The following is a 20,421-nucleotide window of genomic DNA, read 5'->3' as shown; positions in this document are numbered from 1 at the left end:
GAATTAATTAGCATTCAAATTATTTTTTAGCTCCATATCTAATAGGATCTCTTGCTCTTTAAGACATGCTATCCAAACTATAAACTGACTATAACATTGTTAATTTTATATTGCACTTTTAATGATATTCTCTCAATAACAAAAGAATACTTCAAAACCCTTGATGAATCTATCTTCATAACATCATCCATTCCTACTATTTTATAACTAAGTAACCAAAGGACAGAGACTTTAAATGCTCAAATTGCAAAACCAATCTAATAGCTTATTTTTTTCAGAGTAGTTAGGCCTTAAAGTGTACACTGAAAGCATAGTTTAATTATGGTTATGAGACCTTTGAGCTTCTCAAATTTCAGCCTTAGATAATAACAACCATGGTCAGCCAAGAAACTTTCAGGTTAGATGATTGGTCTTAAAACACACAGGTGCCACAGCAAAGACAAGAATAGAATTTGCTTTTAGGGACACTAAAATATTAACCCTTTTCCCCTAACATTCACTACAGGCTTCTAAACTTTACAATATACAAGAAAACATTGGGTGTATTTTTTCCGAGTATAAAGCTAATGCATTCTCAGCACATCATTCATCTTGCACATCACAGGAAGAAGGGGCTTTGTGGAAAAGTACAGCATGTGACCATGTTGTCAAATACTGAGGGTGACTGAGCACTGGAATAGGCTGCCCAGCGAGTCAGCCTTTTTGGAGTCTCTTTCTCTGGATATACTCAAGAGCTGCCTGAACACAATCCCGAGTAATGTGCTCTAGATGACCCTGCTTGAGCAGGGAGGTTGGGCTAGATGACCTCCATTGGTCCCTTCCAGCCTCAACCATTCTGTGATTCTGTAATAACACATCAGAGGGCCAAATCAGTGTGGCACAGGCAACATTACTTTTAACAGTTCCCAAATTTTGAGTGCTTTGGCATTGCAATTTAACATACTTTTCACACAGAGACATGAGTCACTAAACTGTATTAAAAATTCTAAAAAATCACAGCAGCAGTATCCAAACATAGCTCACTTGGTTCCTGACAGAAGCAACATTATGCTACGTGAAGGCACTGGCAATGATGATGGTAGCTGTGCCAGGCCTTGCATACACAGGAGGAAGTGTGTAACCCCTTCTCCCATCACAGGAAAGCATAGCCACAACTCCTCTGGTCCATTGCTCCTGAACAGTCTGGTTTTGCCATCTTCTTGAAGGCTCAACAACTGGCTGGATATTTTTCTAGCTCAAACCAGCTTGCAAGCTCTGTGTGCCAGAGGTAGAGTGACAAGTGCAAAATCACATCAACCTCTAAATTCAGTCATTTGTTAGATCCAAATCAGGTTTGATTTGAGTATATGGAGCAGCTGGTAGTACTCTTAGGCTGTTATAATTTCATTGGACAAGCCACTAAAACAAAGTAAGAGTTTTTAAGTAGCCTTCCCAACTAGAAAGTGACAGAAAAGACATATGGATGTTCTGAGCCGAGTCCAGACTCTGGAGAACTTCTGCCTGGAATAATTTTGCTCCTCAAATGCAGTTTCAGCCTTAATCCAGACTGCAACCAATTTTCCCCTAACTGCGCTCAAAATTCTTAGTATTTTCCCAGCCTGCTGGAGAGTGAATACAGCACGTGGCCTAATCCCTAGCCTTAAAACCAGAATCCAGCTCGGCAGCAAACCTGGGCCTAGTGTGCTGACTTTTGCCACATGCAGGAGATTTTGGTAAACTAGCCTGGTTGTGGACCCTCAAGCCAGTAGGCTGAAGACCTTTTCCTAGCATGACTTTATCCTTTCACCCTTCTACCAAATCTTATCATGACATATTCCACCTCCTACATCACTTTTAGTCCATTTTCCAATCTGCATATTTAATTACATGCTGCATTGCAGTATGACTTTGCTCTGCAAGGATGGCTGAAGAATAAAGTCAGGTTTGGATACCTCCATGGATGGGAACAGAGAGGGAAGAACAGAGCCTCCTTTAGATTTGATATTAGATATACTTGTTATTCAAGTGAACTGCAACAACCAGAAGCCTCAACTGCAACACAAACCTCTCAGTACTTCAAGATGTCCATCAATAAATATGTATATGCTCATCTTGACAACCACAAAGAGGCTGTAAGTAGCCGCACTGAGTTGAGATGGATTTTTCAGAAAAAATTACTTTGCATATTTTACTGTGATTTTCAAAAATTCAAAACTTGAATTTGGCTATTTCTTTATAAGAATGGCAAAAGAGGCTAACCCTGAACCATATCAAGGAGGGCTAGTGCTAACATTGATAAACTTGTGTGTTTCTTTTCTGTCTGAGGAAGAACGTCCTAGTTTTTTGGGAACTACTGACCTAACTAGCTGAAAGGTTCAGAAACAGAAATTACAGATCAGGAAATCTGTAACAGCAAACCGTATGAGGGCAAAAGATACACTGCATATTAAAACATTCAAACAGATACTTGTGAAGCTATGGTAACTGTTGCTTAAGTTCTTGAATTTTACTTGATTCTAAAACTGGCAGTACTGGAAATTAGCAAAGGTATTTTAAGAATAACTCTGATTCCTGTAGCGTATAGGTATGTTTTACATGGTAAATTAATAATTATTTTTATGCACAATATATCAAATCTCCCCTTTCCTTGACTATTTTAACATCTCCAGTTTTTAATTTGAGATCTTATTATCATGGATTTCAAGTTTTATTTCTTTTTTTTTCTTCACTCTAAGCCTTATAAGATCAATGTAAATTGGAATTATGATGATATATATGACTAATTATGATTAAAATATTCCTATTACTCTTGCAGTTGCTCACAGCCCCCTTTTACACACTTGTATTATGAAAAAAATGGGAAAATATGGCACAGACAATCGCAGCCCAAAACACTTCTTTTGTAATAGAGTTTGTTCCTCATGGCTGAAAACCATGTGTCCAGCAACTTAAATACCTCTTAAGTACTTCTCTATGCAAACCTTTACAATTTTATCTTTGGTTTAAGTATCTTAGTAAATTACAATAATTCTGCCACCTGTAGTGCCTCCATTGTCTCCTATTTCAGCTACCTATACACTTCACACATAAAGTTCTATGTAAAGTTTACTCCTCCCCCTTCTTTCCTTCCCCAGTTACTTGCTGTAAATAATTACCCCTCAGTATCCAGTTACCTTGTGACAGGACAGCAAAAGTCAGGGTAAGTCAAGCCTTAAACACTTGCATAAAACAAATAGGGCAGATAAACAAGAAAAGGTATTTTAGATCAGCTGATAAGAGTGCAGAACAGACTAAAATAGCTTCAACACCCCTGTGTTAACCCATGCAAGACAACAAAGTGCCACTAACATAAGCATGCATTTATATTACAGCTAGGAAAATAAAAATCAAAGAACAGTTTTAGAGCTAGAATATCACAAATTGGGTCAGCTTAGCATATTTCAGCACACGGTTTCTGAAATGGCTGCTATACAAACCTTGGCTGGTCAGAATACCCCAGCTAGCTTTTCGTTTCGCAGGACACTCCCCTATATGTTCTAGGCGTCTTTTGGGGAGATTCTGGCTCCTCTGAACAGCAGTGTTTGTTGTCATTATTTGTTTCTTGAGGACAGCCTGTGTGTCATTGGTGCAGGTACTCTGGTCTGACGAGCATTGCCGAAGGGATTTCTACTACCTTTTTTCCTCCTTTCGCTTTTTCACAAAGGATCTTGCTGTACTTACTGTAGAATGGCTACAACACTGAAATCCATTCAGTAACATTTACTAGCTTGGACTAGTGAGTATGTAGTGGGGGAAGGGAAGGACTGCTCTAGCATTTTCTATTTTTAAAACAGAGAAAGAATCAGCTTAGCTACAGCATGAGTCTTAACTATTTACATGATTTAAATGGAAAGAAGGTGTTAATTTTTTAACAATTTAACAAAAAAAAAGAAACATTCTTAAAGCATAAGTATTCAATGCTTTGTTGCTTGAATTGTAAGCAATCTAAAACAGAAGAACTAAAGCTGTATTCTCAGTCTGTCAATTCTTTTAGTAACAGAAACAATAATTATTACTGCATCAGGCTTTACTCATATGTAATTTGCAGTTAAGAGAGATTTTGGAGTTCAGAAGAATCCATGAAACTATGAAGCACTTCCAATACTTTTTTTTTTTTTTTTTTGTGTGTGTGTGGTTTGTAGTTTTTTTGTTGTTGGTTGGTTGCTTTTTGTTTTGGAGCTTTTTGTTGTTTTGGGTTGGGTTGGTTGGTTGTTTTTTTCAATAGGGGACAAGGTGTCTTACAGATGTCAACTAGACAATAAATCCTGAATAAACAAAAGCATGATTTGACTCACAAAATAAAAGATTTCACTGGTTATTTGAAAGTCTGATCCCATTATGAAAGTAAGGCTGTAGTCTTGTCAAAAGAAGCACAAGCCAATATTATCTAAATAATAACAAACACAAGTGGTAAGTTTTGTTGAGGGTTTTTTGTTGGGTTTTTTTTGTTGTTACTGTGTATCGCACTGATGCTATGTGACAGAAATCTGCAAGGAGAAGCAATCTATAAAATTCCAAATGCATAAAAAGGATGGTGATTTCTCTGTACTAATAACATGCTAAGATGCTGGCTTTACCACTTCTAGTATTTCCTCACTCCTCTTCTACTGATATAAAAACTAGCAATCTGTGAACTTTTAAAAAGGAAATTACCATTACAGGGTTTCATTATTACTACCTCTTGCAGGTACCTGACAAAAATTAATCCCTAAGATGTTGACATAATAAACAGGTATTTAATGAAATTTTGTATATCCCTCTTATTTTTCTTTAAGAAAACAATCAAAGGCAGGACTATAGTTACGTAGGCTAAGGGAAAGAAGCAGGAGCCACTGCAAATTTCACCTTTAAATTACAGCACATGAGAACTGCCCCACTGGAATGGTGCTACACTCTATAGAAAAAAAGCAGGTGGGCTACTGCTATTCTTGCAAGAGAGAACAAAATCGCGCTCTCCCAGGCCTTATGCTGCTTTCAGACAGTTGTTTTCCTCAGTTTCATCCAGCTGAATGAACCAGGGTATCTCACAGACTGACATAAACACTTCTATAAATCCAGCAATCAGACTCTGCTAGTACTTCTTGAATAGAGCTTTCACTAAAGGGCTCATTATAAAAGGGCACATTAAAAATGTATCACTTTAATACTAGAATTATTTGGTAAAATTTATGTTTTCTTCAAGTAAATAAATACTGGAAAATTAATTAACAGGAAAGCTTCCTAAGGATGTGTCTGTGTCAGGGAGGTATCAGCACTATTCTCCAGGTGAGGAATAACCAATGACATTCTCTGTGCTTGCCACAGCTCTGAGGCTCATCTCAGTTTTACACTTCCTCTCCATTTGGAATGGCATCTCAGGACTTTCAGGAGAAGGTGGTGAGGATCAGGATCAAGCAAAAAATATCTGGCACTGCAGGGCAGGGATTGACAGTGGGCTGGGAAGAAAAGACCTACATGTTTTTGTAGGAGTTTTGTGGGTGGGGTTGTCAGCTGAGAATGAAGCTGGGTCCTCCTAGAAGAGTGGTACAAACATGGAAGTAGTTCATACAACTTGCTTTCCACAGATATTCCAGCCCCCCTTCTCTCTTATTAGTTTCAGAGGTGCGACTTGCAGGAACAAGGAAAGCAGCAGATACAAAGACAGCTGCTATGGCTTCAAAGAGGAAGACCCCAGGGGAGCCAGCAGCACCCAGTCACTGTCGCCCACAGAGCTGCATAGGAAGCAACGAGCTACCAACAGAATCTGCCACCTTTGAGGCAAGGGTACTAGGAAAGGTATCTCTATTCCATAGAGACTTACCACTCTATTATTAAGCTACTTTGAATACTTTGGAGGACACCAAAATGCAATGTATAAAAATATGCACACTATCTTTCTTCAACCTTCAAAGAAGGAAAAGCTTATCTCATTCAGGACTCTAGAAGCAACTTTCCACTAAATTCTGCTAGGCACAACCATTCATCCTCCAGGTAAAAGCCATTAAAAAGTCCTATTAAAGCAGTGTATAAATAAAAGGGGTATTTAAAAAAAAAAAGAAAAAGCAAGCTAGACGAACATGAGAAACCAACTGGAAATGTATTAAAAATATACTTGAGATGTTGATATAAAAAGGGGATGAACATACAGTTAAAACTGTGGAGTAAGACTGAAGAACTCGCTATTTCACTTCCACCTCTAACATGGAATTACTATGTGGTCTTCCTCAAGTCAGCCATCCATGCAGTGGGTTACATTAGCTACAATATAAAAATCAGTATCTCTTGAATTCATTAGGTAATAAAACTATTAATATTTGAAACTACTTAGACTTGGTATTCATATTCTGTTTTTCAGATTTTTCTCTATAGACGACACTCAAACACTTCCAAAATCTGCCAGAAAACCTATACAGAAATATAAGTCGATATCCAAGCATGCAGAAAGCACAGTAGACCGTTACTTCCCCTGCCTTGGCACACAAGCAATTAGGGACAGTATTTAGATTATAGTTACTCATGGAAGCAACGTAGCTACCCGCAAAAAAGCAGCCAGAGGAAGGGGTAGACACTACAGTCTGAGAATAAGGAAATCAGAGGATTTTACTGATGAGTTTGGAATTCTGACTTAATTTAGCTGACAAGCTTTAAGCAAACCACTGTGATGTTGCATTTCACTAATAATTTATATTCAACTTTTATAATGCAGGGGAAGAATTGTTAAAGGAAACTTTCAAGTGATTTTCTTCAGAATAGTTTTTAATCTGAGTTATTTTCTTCAGAATAGTTTTTAATCTGACTTTTATAAAAAGAAATGTCAGTACAGTTTCAACTTCTCTGTCACCAAATAGCCTTGATTTTACAGGGACAGCAGTTCTTAATAGGTGGGAATGAAACTGGGAAGATATTTTTGTTCCTTCCTTTCAATAGGGAACTCATTCTATTCTGAAGACTGTTCTTAAGGCAATAAAGATACAATTGTGACAGCACCAAAAAAAAAAGTGTTAAGAAAAACAATGACAATCCGCCTGTACCCTTCATCTTTCGACACATGACGCAGCCCAATGCAATACAGTCCAAATTCCAATAACAGCAATTTAACTTAGGAAAAACTGGACAAAATTGCACTATTTTCAAATGTCACAGATGAGTGTTTTATTTGCAACTCTCCTCAAGGTAGCCAACTGATGAGCCACATCCCATTCTGTACTTTCAGATTCACTCTAATGACCAGGATTATTACAGAGTCACAGTGACTGCATAGAACCTGCCACACTAAATTCTAGAGGAGGACTAGGAACTGTCTGTGCCTACTGATGTAATCCACAGACTACAACCATGAAGCTAAATAATAGACAGGCTCCTTGGATCTCAGTGCCAGCACCCCAAGAGTTGCCTGTCATTTGACACTGTCAGAAAGGAACCAGCAGAGATCTTGAACATTCCTCCCTGTAGGAGAAGCCAAGACAAAGGAGGTTTTAGTAATAATTACAGAAACATGTTTATCAATGAAAACAGCATCCTAAAAGGCCACAGTGCCACTACTACATCCTGCAGTGCTGGCTCAGCACCAGGGAACTTAACTGCACCATAAAAGTACAGTGGTAAAGCTCTAACAGCAGGACAGGGAAAGGACTGGAACAATTTTTTTTTTTTTTTTAACAGATTCTTGCATCAATCCATACTTCATGGCCAATACAATGATATTATAAGTCATTAGCAGACAACCAGAAGCTTAGGTATTACCCAGGTGTCACCAACCTGCCCTCTATCCTCCACATCTTGACAAATGCCAGCAAGTGTGCAGATAATACTTAAATGGTCATTAGTTATTTAAGCATAAAATGACATTTCTCTATGCCACTGTAAGCACTAAAAAAGCCTATTACACACTCCTGCTCTGTATATATTACCATCAACCTCTCTTGGCTGGAAAGCAATATTATTTTGTTATTATTATTATTATTATTACTATTATAGCAACAGTATGCATGGTTAGTAATTTTTCTGCCTCTTCCCTGAAATTTTTACAGTTGTTAGGCCTTGTTCCTTGGATGCTAGGAATCAGAATGGAAGGCTGAGATAAGATTTAATAGTCTGATATGATAAAGGTGTTGTCTCAGCCCCCACAGAAGTCAAATATGGAACAATGATATATTTACTACATTTCTTGGCTTGTGGATTTGCAGTCTGTACCTGCCAGACCTCTTCACGCAGGCAAGCAGTGGTAACACAGAATATGTGCTAACACACAGACTAAAGTAAAACAAATCACAGCAGTCATGCTGATGAATCTAGCCAGATCAGTTACCAAGCAGGCCTAGGCTTCAGATATTAACAGAGAAGACAGACACAAGGCATGAGATCAGCAGTCAGCATGGGAGTGGCATAGAGCACCACAGTGTGAATCACCAGCCAATTACCGTGAAAGAACAGCCATAGAGATCATACCTACTGCCAAAAAGACACTAGATGTAGCAAAGAGTAACATCCACTAGTGCAACAGATGCAGCATGCCATAATGGATTTATTACCGACCAGACAGCATTGCTGCAATCATGAACAGAGCTCAGTACTTAGGCACGTAATGCATTCCCCCAAAGCCATCATCATCTAAACCTGGCAGAAGTTCACTCACTGCTTGCCTGCATTGCAAATGTTTGAGAACATCCCCTACAAGAGAGGAGTGTGAATAGCAGAACCCTGGCCATAAGTCTGTGACTGAGGGAAGGAACATCACCTTCAGGGAGCTATGCTATTTTGGTCTTTCCCTGTTGCCTTACTCCCCACCTCTGCAAAAAAGACCAGCGCAGGTGATATGTTTGATCTTGCCCCAATCCAGTACTGGAGTTTCCTAACGGCTTTTCTTTAACAACAGTTGTCTTTAAGGCCTCACAGGCAGATTGCTCCAGGATAATCTTTCAGTCTTATTGCTAGGTACCTTTAAAACTCCAGATTTTAAGCTACATCAGAGTTCATAATGTTTCATTTTGTACTTGTTTGTAATTCAAACATTCTTCATTTCATTCAGAAAAATTAAAAGAAATCATTTGATTAAGAGGATTTCCATTTGAGTTAAGAGTGTGCACATCAAGCAAGCCAATCAGACCTAGGCTGGTGACAAGTTAAGGTCCAACTTCAGATAAGACACATTTCAAGGACGCACACATAAATTATACTAACTATAAAATCCAGCTGTGGTAATGCTATTCTCAAGGAGGTCCTGACATAAAAATACAGATAGAATTTAAAAACAATCACCACAAAGCAATCCACTCGGTAGGATATCTCAGTTCCTTTCAGGGAAAAAAGTATGCAAACAGGCTCCAGCAGATATATTCACTGTAAGTTTCTTTAGCCTTGGAGATTTTCTTTAAAGTAAGGGAAGAATCAATGCTTGCCAACAGAAGTGCTTGGTTTTCATTGATGCAAATAGGGCAGGGCTCTGGCCATGCTAGTCTAGTTGCACCATGTAACTCTCACCAAAACCTCTTTAAAGTAGATTATATTCTTCATACCAATGGTTCTAGTATCTTGCTGACGTGTGGTGTTATTTGCTTCATTCTAAGCAAGTGTCTTCTTGAGATTTATTTTGAAGTACCAGTCGTCTTTGGCAGTTATTTGTCATACTAGGCAATGTTATTTAGCATATTAAGAGAAGGTGATGAACTGCATCAAAGAAAACCTCCCTTCTGAACTTTCAAAAAAGAACATTCACACCATCTTAAGCATTTTTACACCATTAGCTTACATGCTGCATATGAAAAACAAACGCTAAATGTGGTGCCTTACACCAAGTGGTATGGCAAATAGGTATGCCATACAATATTCCTATCATTACTAAATGAATCTCTATTGTATCCAGGAAGCTAATAGAGGTCTTATATGGCTTTTATTAATAGAACTGTGATCTCTGTGGAATGCAAGTTGAGAAAATGCCTCATGCCTATCTTCCCTACCTAACAACTGTTGCTGAGTGACATTATCAATTGCAACTTGTTAAAACAAAATAATAGGAAAACTTTGCTCTACTCATTCACTACAGTTCAAAATGTAATCCAGCTTTCCAAACAGTGGATCTCTAACAGTGAAACAGCATTATTTCCTACTTATGAGTTGTATTCAATGGATCAGTTTCTTGGGTCCACCCAAACAGCACTCAATGTACAAGAAAAAGAAGGGAACATAAGGCTTCATACTATTTACAAGCTTCCTACTCCTGAAAGGAGATGGCACCTCCAGTCTTGAACTGCCACAATCCCATGGATGGCTTAATTTAGGGTAACTAGGAGTAGCTAGTGTACTGAGCATTCCTACCATGTCTGGCAAAGGCAGATAGAGCAAAGACAGGTAGCTTAGAACTCACTGTGTTCATTCAAGGGTAGACTTTTTTAAAAAAGCTTAGAAGAAATCGGGACATATTCACCTTGCCAGTTCTGCAAAAAACAGTATATTTTGAGAAGCTACACTCAAATACTACAAATATAAATTCTGTTTTCAAAGAACTTTCAAATATTACTTTAAAGTAGTGTAGTTATGCATAAAATGATATTCTACAAAAATTTTTGCAAAGAGAGTTGACATGATTAAATAATAGGATATTAAAGAAAATGCATTTTATGTTGTCAGAACTACTTTGCTTGTGCATCAGACCCCAGGTATCTGCCAAAGTACATGACTAGTTTGTTGTTTATGCTATATTAACTTCTGCAAAATGGTTTTTTATAAGAAAGTTCCTCTGTATCACCTTCTGCTTGCACCTAAAAGCATTTTGACAGTTACTAAGTATCAGATTTAATTTTCACAAAATAGACTTTTTGCCTTATAAAAAGTTTATAAATGGGAACTATATCTCCTTCTATAAAGTCATCTGTATTATCAAAGAATGGATTCTTCCATACAAACCAAGCTCTTACCATTATTTGTCAGTAAAGTTTATATCTTACAGACCCAAAACACCTGACAATGAATTAACTCTTCAGATTTGATACACACACTTTGACATCACTTCATACCACAGTGCTATTACCTCATCCTAAAGCAACTGAACTATAAAACTCAGCTGAAGGTCCAAGTCAGCCCTTGTATGTAGAGAGAACTTTCACGATATGACCAGCTACTTGGTATAGTAGGGAGAATTTAAAGGTTGCTTTTGATCCTCCCATTTGTATCCAACAACAGCTGTACAAAGGCTGAGTTAGTAACTCTGCACAGGTCTGGAAATACCGTGAGAGAAGAAATCTTACTGTGCAGATCACTGTCACTGCAACTAGCCTGCTAAGGAACTAATTACACCCACAGTTTATTTGCAAGTGAGTTCATTTTTGTAGATCATTTGGTAGGTCACAGAATTTTAAAATGGAATAAACATATATGTACTACAATTTTTTCCATAAAGAAATAAATTAATGAAGTGTTGACTTTTCTGAAGTTTCTAGTGTAATGAATAAATACACATTCACTTCAACACAATAAAAAAAGAAAAGCTAGGCACCATAGCCTATTTACAACACAGCTATAGTCCCTGATTGCAAAGCACTTAGCTCTAAACAGCTTATCGGTCCCTTTCAATTCAATGGGGCAAGTATGTGTATATGAGTAAGAGTACACAAAATAAGTGCCAAAGCTAAAAATAATCCAGTAAATGCAACCTTTATAATAGAATGGATCCTTTTTTCTTTAATTCTTTTATGATAGTAATACCACTGACTTCACTGAAAAAAAAAAAATTAAAAAATTCAATTCTCATAGTTTATAAAGACATAGGACTTTAAACAAGCTTTTACTCTACAGTAAAAACTGTAGAGTTCTGTCCTGAATTTAGCGCTATTCAGTTTTTTATATTGCGGATGATAGTGTATTGTATTTATTTTTATAAAAATCAGTAGATGACACTAAACGGTAGATGCTGCAACTACTCAGAGGGAAACAATTCAAAATAGACTTAAGCAAAATGGAAAAATTCTCTGATATCAAAAACATGAAGTTAGCTGAAGGCCAGTACAACATATTATATTTAGAGAGGAAAAAGCAAATGCATAGTACAGTAACTCTGTCTTAACGTGGGTTTTATAAGCTACAGACTGTATCCTTAATACTTTATTGCTGGGAAAAATAATTCCAGGAGGTATTACATAGGGTATCATATATATGGCACTTCCACTTTTACACAAGTAATAGTTCCACTGGTTGCACTAGTAAATTCTCAGCTGGAGCATTCTGCTTAACATGAGGAATTAGACATCAATAAACCTATGAATTGTATATGATGAACTGGCACAAGTCCAAAGGAGAGCAACTACAGTAATTCCAGGTCCAGAAAACAAGACTTAGGAGGACAGACTAAGTTAAATCCTTTTTTCTTTATTCTAGAAAAGACAAAAACAGTAGAGGTAGGAATACACATGATAATAGTCTTTAAATTGATTACTTTTCATACATGGAGAAAAACTGATAAATATCTTAATCATATTTTATGTATTTAGTTTGCAGAAATAAAGATTTAGGTAGGTCTGAGGTGGAGTGGGAAGCATTCTAGCAATGAGAACAGCAAAAGCTGTAATTAGTTGCATAAGGATGCTGCAAGAATCACGACTACTAAGCATTTTAAAAACAGGTTAGCCAAACGTTTGCCAGACAACCCATGTATATTTGATCCTAGAATATCCAAATAACCTCTGAAGGTGCCTTTCAGCTGTAACAAGAAAAGTTTTACTCAGACCTCCTCTCCATAAACAACTCAATATGACTTATAATCAATAGAGCTTTTATACACTTTTGTGGTCTTAGTTGATGCTGAACACTGATCTAGCTCTTACATTTCAATGTCATATACACAGTATAATAATTTCTAATTAATTACTGGGACACTATCCATATCTAGCTATTCACATACGTATGAGATCAAAGGATAGATTTAACACAGTGAATTGGTGACTATCCAAACTGGAGAGAAAATACTCCTGAAATATTAAGGAACAAAATATGACCTGTCTCAGTACTAACATGTAGCTTCAAAACCACAGTAGGCAGATGACACAGGTAAAGCTGTCTCCCTGCATTCAACAAAGAACAAGACAAAACAAAGTCAGCCATGAAATGTATAATCCCTGGGCCTCAAATCTTGTACTGACCTGTATACCTTCAGTTTGATAAAAGTCGTTCCACCAAATACTACTACTCGATACCTAAAACATTGTCAATTATACAGGCTTCGTAAAAAAAAAGGCTTGTTGTAACTCAAGAGCTAAATTCAGTAAACATGAAATAATGCCTGTTCCTAGTAGCACATTATTTCCAAAGGCTCTTCTTCAAAACTACAGCACTCCATCCTAACCAAGCTGTTACAACAGCAAAAAGTAACTTTGTACTATTACCAGCAAACTGAAAATACCAGCACTAACAGACTTTTAAGAGTATATAATCAGGTTATAAGTAGAAAATTAAAACTAACATTTCCTCTAATTTTAATTACTTCTTGGAACACCATAAACTTGTATTAGGCAATGACAGGCTAATTTTCTGTTTTGTTTCTTTTTTTTTTTTTTTTTTTCCTGAGGCTTCTCTGTTAAGAAAAAACACAGAACAGGAACACTAATTAGGAGGATACTCAGTATTTAATTTTATCTTTTAATGTTTCAACCTGTAGCTTCCCATTAGTTGTTGTACATCTTCTAGCTATTACTTTGAACAGGATATTTTGTTGCATGGTATCATATAAACTCTACTGAGGTATCTCTGTACTGTATTTCACAAACATAAACAAACCAAATCCCACAACAGGATGTGAGTTGAGACAGTAACATGCCCCCTTCTACAAACACAGAACAAAGGTACAGAGAAAATGAGATAAAACAGTAATTTTGAGGAGAGTTATCTGCATCCCAAAGAGCAAAGACTGGTCCTGTTAATCATGACAAATGGCTGAATTTGCAGATTATGTAACATTAGCTGAACATGTGCTTAGAACTGTTACAAACCCAGACCCAAACACTACAAATTGGGCAGTGGAAAGTTAAGACACACTGGTGTTGAGTTGTAAAACGTACAATTTAAGTGCAAAATAGTTGCATTGACTATTTTCTTTTAATAAACCAAGCAGAAAACCAGAAAACTCTACCATATATATGAGCCTTGAAATCAATATAAATCTCTGCTACCTGAGCAAAACAGTAACCTGTAAGCGTGATAGATTTTCATATTTTGCATAGGCCAGCTAATAGAATGCTGAATATACATTTATTTAGATATAATAGTTCAGGCATTTGACAAATGACCAAACTAAAGTCTCCTGGATTTAGCAACAAGACTGTAGACAGATGATTTTACTTTCCAACCTGATGCGTTGGATGTGATGTTATTCCTTTTCCTCTACTTTTTCCCTAATCTTTTTCCTTCCTTACTCAGATACTGCATCAGCCTTCCCAGAATGAGCTACCAATGCAGTTTCTGTGAAAAAATTCTTGATTTCAAGTGAGGGCTACCACATTCTCTGCGAGTATTTCTGCCAATAGAATAGACAGTCCTTCCCATCCTACTCTAGCGAATACATACACACAACTCCACATGCATCTGTACATATACTCACACACGCACATGCTTAATAGTTCAAATGATGTCATTAACATTCTCAGATGTAAAACCCCTGGATTTCTGAACTTTTTCTCTAAATTTTTCAGAGAACACGTTAAAAACCTACCTTGAGTAAATCATCTGCTAAGCAAGTTAATTCCTGCTTTAGGATGTAAGTCTCTCTGGTTTGCAAATTTAAACACATACACACAAAATGCCTAGCTTTTGTCACTGCAGACTGAAAATATCTTTAGGTTTGAAACAGTTTCTGGCTCATTTCTGTAGTTTCTCCATTTGCATTTAACTTGGGTTACTCTTGTTCATGGTAGCTAGGGATGAGTGACGAAGGTGATAAGAGGGAAGACAAGTCTTCCTGTTCCATTGCCTAACTCATATTTGATGTTATCTCAGAATAAAAGGAACAACAATAAAGACAAGTGAGGCAGCAGGGATCCCAAGTTGAGCAAAACCATGGCTCAGTCATGCACTAGGATACCACAATTCAGAAGAGAGAGTTTTCTGTGTTCAGTTGCCCAGAAAAAGTATTGAATGAAAATGGTACTGCCTCACCACAGATGAGCTTGGGGGAACACCAGTGCCCAGCTCTGCCAAAAATCTGCTTCAGCAAACAGAAAAAGGAGCTTTCAACCCAGTAAAATTTGATGGATTTCCACACAGATGCCCAAAAGCTCACTCTGACAAACAGTAAGCAAGATTCCTGATATGAGCCAAGACGCTAATTTATTCAAAGTACAGAAGGACTGTATCTTCTCAAATAAATTATTACAAGAAAATTTTAACTTTTAGAAGAAATTGGCAAAATAGTCTTAGATTGGAAAGTATTTGGCAATCTTAAATATAGCCATTTTAAGTATAGGCCTCTCTCCTAACAGACATTGGCTGTAATATTTCAGTTTTATTCTGAACCTAATATTAACCTTAAAAAAAAAAAAAAAAAAGGCAAAAAGGAAAAACAACCCCTTAAATAATCTGACAACAGATTGTTAAAAAACAGAGAGAACTACAGAGAAAAAAAAAGAGTCACGCATATCATTTGACAAACTGAATATAAATGAGGCTAACAGATAAGTAATTACCTGGGAAAACAGAGTAACAACAAAATCCCCAAACAGTACTGATAAGATAGTAAGTACAAATATACCTTGTCCTTGAGGAACTCCGTAAAATTCAGCAGCTATTCTTGCTGCTTCCTTACGGTTTCCTTTCACAATGTAGAAATGACTAAGTATAGCAAGGCTGATCTTCACGAAAAGTTTAAAACAAAAAAGTGAAAGTATAGTAAAGTAGACATTGGATAGCTGCTGGGCAAAAGGGCGACTTTCTTCTATGACAGTCATTGCTGCAGCAAAATCTCTCTCAGTGTTTGAGTAGGGCTCTCAAATGTGTTGATAAGATCATATGGCTCCAGCCATGTACTCTTGGGAACAACTGGTCCTGAGGAAAGAAAATATCAGCTGGTCATGATGCTTGCTGCTCAAAATATGATGATTATTTATACTGTACATAGTATTGAGTTCACTGTCACTCCTGCTAGCCTGGTGATATTCAAGTGAGACAGAATATAACAGAGACAAGTTCCAAGACCCAGGATTGTACTTGTTACACTTAAAAGGTCTGTTTCATTACAAATTCTGCATTTCTAACTCATTTACTCACACCCTATTAATACATGTTTAAAATACACTGTCAAAATTATTAAAAAGAACTTCAATTTCATGCACTAAACCAGGTAACCCAGGTAATCAGTTTCTGCTAAAATAAGTTCTCCTGCTTCTCAAGTACAATTGGTTTTTTGTGCTCCTTCATTTTATGTTGGACTAATTTGGTTTTTTTCTTACAAAACCAAAATCACATCAGTTGAATACTTGAAACACACATTAATAGAAACAGAGGTTGAATATATAGCAGCTATGACAGTCTCTTATTATTTTGTTTAGGCTAAATGAAAACATCTAGTATACATGTCTTCTAGCATTATACAAAAAAAAGTGTTGAGAGCATATTATAAGAATGAAACTACTAGATATTTTTACAAATAAGATCTTGAGGCATCTAAAATTAAGTCACTTAAAATGTAATTAAAATTGAGTAAATGAAATTGGTAAGCATACAACACAGGAAATTTCTAATGCTTGTGATATAGTTCATTGTGCTGCAAAGTATCATTTTAAATCTATGACATGAAAGCTTTTATTTCTTAGCCAGTTTTAGAGATGGGAATCTAAATTCCTCGGATGTTTCAAGCATTAATTTGCTTATATACCATAAAGCTATTACTCACGGTCATCAGCAGTTATGCATAAGTTGTTCCATTAGCGTAATTGCTGAGTAAATAATGGTGTCACAACATGATACAAACTGAGGAGCCGCCAGACAGAACTGGATTCCTAAGTAAGTTATAATCCTAAAATAAAGACTCATAGCAGCATTGGAAAGGGTCCCGTTATAAACTTTTATATTTCCTTTTAAATAATAGTAATAATGCCTTGAATTACAGTTTAAAATAGTCTACCCATAGTAATCTTAAACTGACACACCCCTTCTATTCTATCTTGGATTCTCTAGTTTGATGGTCAGAAAAAAACATTTTAGAATGTTGGCAACTGTCCCTCAGGAACAGAGGGTATGATCCAAATGTTACTAAATCCACAGTGTCACGGATCCACAGATGCAGATCCACTGCATCCACAGATTCCCCTGACTTCAATGAACAGCATAGCAGACATTAAAGTTACGATACAAAACCAAATTTCTGAAACGAAAGTGGCAAAATAAAGGACCTCTTATCGTCTGGCTCCAGACGTAATTTAATAGAGTAAGAATGCATAATGTTTTTTTGAAAACTACATTCAAATAAGCCTATATAAATGAAGAAAAGACAATGCTAAAAGGAAACGTGTTGGAAATTAATATAAAGATTTTTTTACAGACAGGAACTGAATTGAGCTTATCTTGAGAGAAACAGACATTTCATCTTTCTCTTTGAAAAAAATTTAATCCACATAAAAGTCAAAACAGTAACTAGAAAAGCCAATTAAAAAGCAGTTACACCATTAACTACATTAGTCTGTGAAGAAAAATATACATGTTTTCTCCTAAATTTCATTTATAGACATTTTCTCATCCAGCCAGAATAGGAGCTGCTCTTCTCATACCATAGTTAGAAGCAGGAATGAGTACTTAAAATGCCAAATGAAAACCCCTTTTTATATTTGGCATATTGTTATCTGACACTGAATTGAGGTGTCATGTTTTCCGTAAGGATAAATAAGCATTATGTTCTGAGTCACCACTGCCAATTTCCGTTTCAATCATTAATAGAAATGATATTTTCCTTAGTAACACATCTAGTATTGGAATTTATTTCTTCTTCCATATTTCTACTAGCTTTATTAAGCTTAATCAGTCCATAGAATTCCCCAGCCATCTTAAGTACCTGTTTTGCAAATTTACCATGCAAAATAAGGAAAAATCCTAATTATCTCACAGAAAACTTTTCTTTTCTTTATAGTATTTTACCTGACCCCTTGTTTTCTGATGCCACACTGTGTCATCTTGTAACAGTGCTTTCTCATCTGGACTTCTCCCATGTTTTGCTAATTAACAAAATAGTCTTTCTGTGTAGAGGTGAAAATCCAAATAGTAATTACTATAAATAACAGCTGCAGTTAACAGCACTGCTCAGAGTCAATATTCCCCTTACAATACTGTTTCCTGCTTCTTATATCAGCAGCAGATAAATCACTGAAAAGAAATATTTCAGTAGCTAGGTTGTCTTCTTCAATTTGAATTTTTGCATAAAGAGTCAACAAAAATAACAAAAGCTTTTTTCAAAAATAAGGCTGTGGATGTATGCAATATTTTTTAAGTGATCTTTTTAAAATCCTCATTAATCTATAAAACTTCTGCTTTTAGAAACAACACGAATATTGAGCAGGACAGTTTTTCCTACAACAAAGCTTGTCTTCTGTCCTCTAGAAAATTTATGTCCTCAGCTATAAGCTGCATAAAAATGAAAGAAATTATGAGTTTTCAGAATTTCAGTTCACACATGCTCATAAGAAGCTACAAAAATTACTCTCCTAATAATATTTATCCTAATCTAAGGCTATTAAAGCTCTGCAGAAACTGCCATTACAGCTTGTTGACAAACCCATGCTACCACACACCCAGTCATAAAAATAGAACAACTGTTCAGATGTTAACACTCACACGGCATTTTGGAAGAATCAACAATGTGAATACTGAGACTTGAACACCAACCAAATAGCTGAGAGCAAGCCTATGCACACTGGGAGAGCTAGGAACAGAAAGCTACAGACATTGTAACAGAAATCAGAAAGTAGAAGCATAAGTAAATAAATATAGCATCCAACAGTCAATGTGATGCCATTAAAGCGTAAAAAACCTGGCATGTAAATTTTCCAAATTTTCTGTTGCACAGCAACATGAAGCGATTGGAGCCTGGCCTTGCAGCAGTGCAAAATATTGAGAGCTTCCAAACAGAAATGCATCAGCAATATGTAACAAATATATAATGTTGAAAAAACATCAAAGCACTTGAAAAGAGCAGTGGCTTAGTCTGGGCATTCACATTTCCTGTTTAGTTTTGTTTTTTGGGAATGAAAATTCTCTGCCTCATCTCACTTGTAAAATGGGTTTTAAACGACCACTCAAGAGGAGTATTCTGAAGATGACTTCATTGCCCTTAACAAAACACTCAGATATTCTGGCAAAAACAATACTGAAACTCATTAGGTATCTAATAATTTTTCTTTTACAAAATTTGGATAACAAACCTAAATGAAATATTGAATGTTCACTCACTTACTGGCTACAAAAGGCATAGCATGTAAAATTATTATAACCTTTAAGGTTTTATCGTAGCACAGAGGAAAATGGCACAAAGCTACACTGCAGATAAACAATATTAGGATTTTTGGTTTGTTTTAAAAACACAGTAATACTGCAACACACAAGGATCCCTCCAGCTTGACATATTAGTACATTTCCAGCAAACAAAACAAGAACAATATAACCATCTGGTATGCTTTCCCCATTTTGGGCAATTAACTATTTTAAATTTAAAACCATTTTTAAAACTTCAAATTCTGGAATTTATGGTCTTAAATTGCCTTTTAATGTAGGTTGGTCACTTACCATTTCCAAATAACATAATCAGTACATCTCGGGTAGCAATATTGCTATTTATTATGACATTTATAAAAGGGGTTAATTTCAAACTCCAATGCTCAGACAAATCAGCCTGCCCTTTACTGCTTTACTACGTAGTGGCCAAACACAGAAAGAAAGTATTCAGCAGTGGCACCTGTTCATGCTAGTTCCAACTGTTTGTGAAATCTAGTGCAATGTGCCCATAACCTAAGGAAGTAACTTTTAGAAACAAATACGTGCTAACTTCTATGATTAATTACATAACCACGTTAATAAACTATTTTATTCTGGCAATTTTTCCTCAATGCTTTAGAAAACAGGTGTGCTTAGTTTTCAGTAAAGCAAGGTACACAAGAAAAACAACACAACTGACATAATATTTAGACTTTGAAGGCACTTTTTAATGCTAAAGACTGTAAACCCCTTAGAAATATGATTTCTTTCTAGCATATACGGTGTCTTTGGTTCTGGAAAATATATTTCTAATTAAATCTTTTAAAACAACATCCTTAAATGAGATTAACATAGAGTTACGTATGTTATATATATGTGTATATATACATATATGTGTGTATATATACATAACTCTAGGTTTATAACATAGAGCTATGTATAAGAGTAATTATAGTTATGGCACAAGTTCTGTTACAGTTAGCCTTA

General features: G+C 36.1%; 1 protein-coding gene across 8 annotated transcripts in view; it reads right to left on the bottom strand.

The window, feature by feature from the left end:
- ASB5 (ankyrin repeat and SOCS box containing 5) overlaps nucleotides 1–20,421 on the bottom strand; it is a 41,353-nt gene that overhangs the window by 11,920 nt on the left and 9,012 nt on the right. For 2 of the 8 annotated variants that reach the window (XM_030491908.1, XM_030491910.1), the window contains exon 2: nucleotides 15,728–16,020. The exons of 1 other annotated variant lie outside the window; for it this stretch is intronic. In XM_030491908.1, the coding sequence (XP_030347768.1) occupies nucleotides 15,728–15,923 (196 nt within the window). In that variant the 5' untranslated portion in view covers nucleotides 15,924–16,020. 5 more of the 8 variants (XM_030491911.1, XM_030491909.1, XM_030491913.1 and 2 more) reach the window with 5 other exon arrangements.

This window comes from Strigops habroptila, chromosome 7 (genome assembly GCF_004027225.2).
Source record: "Strigops habroptila isolate Jane chromosome 7, bStrHab1.2.pri, whole genome shotgun sequence".
In the NCBI taxonomy this organism is placed as follows: Eukaryota; Metazoa; Chordata; class Aves; order Psittaciformes; family Psittacidae; genus Strigops; species Strigops habroptila.
This window is presented reverse-complemented; position numbering and strand designations above follow the sequence as displayed.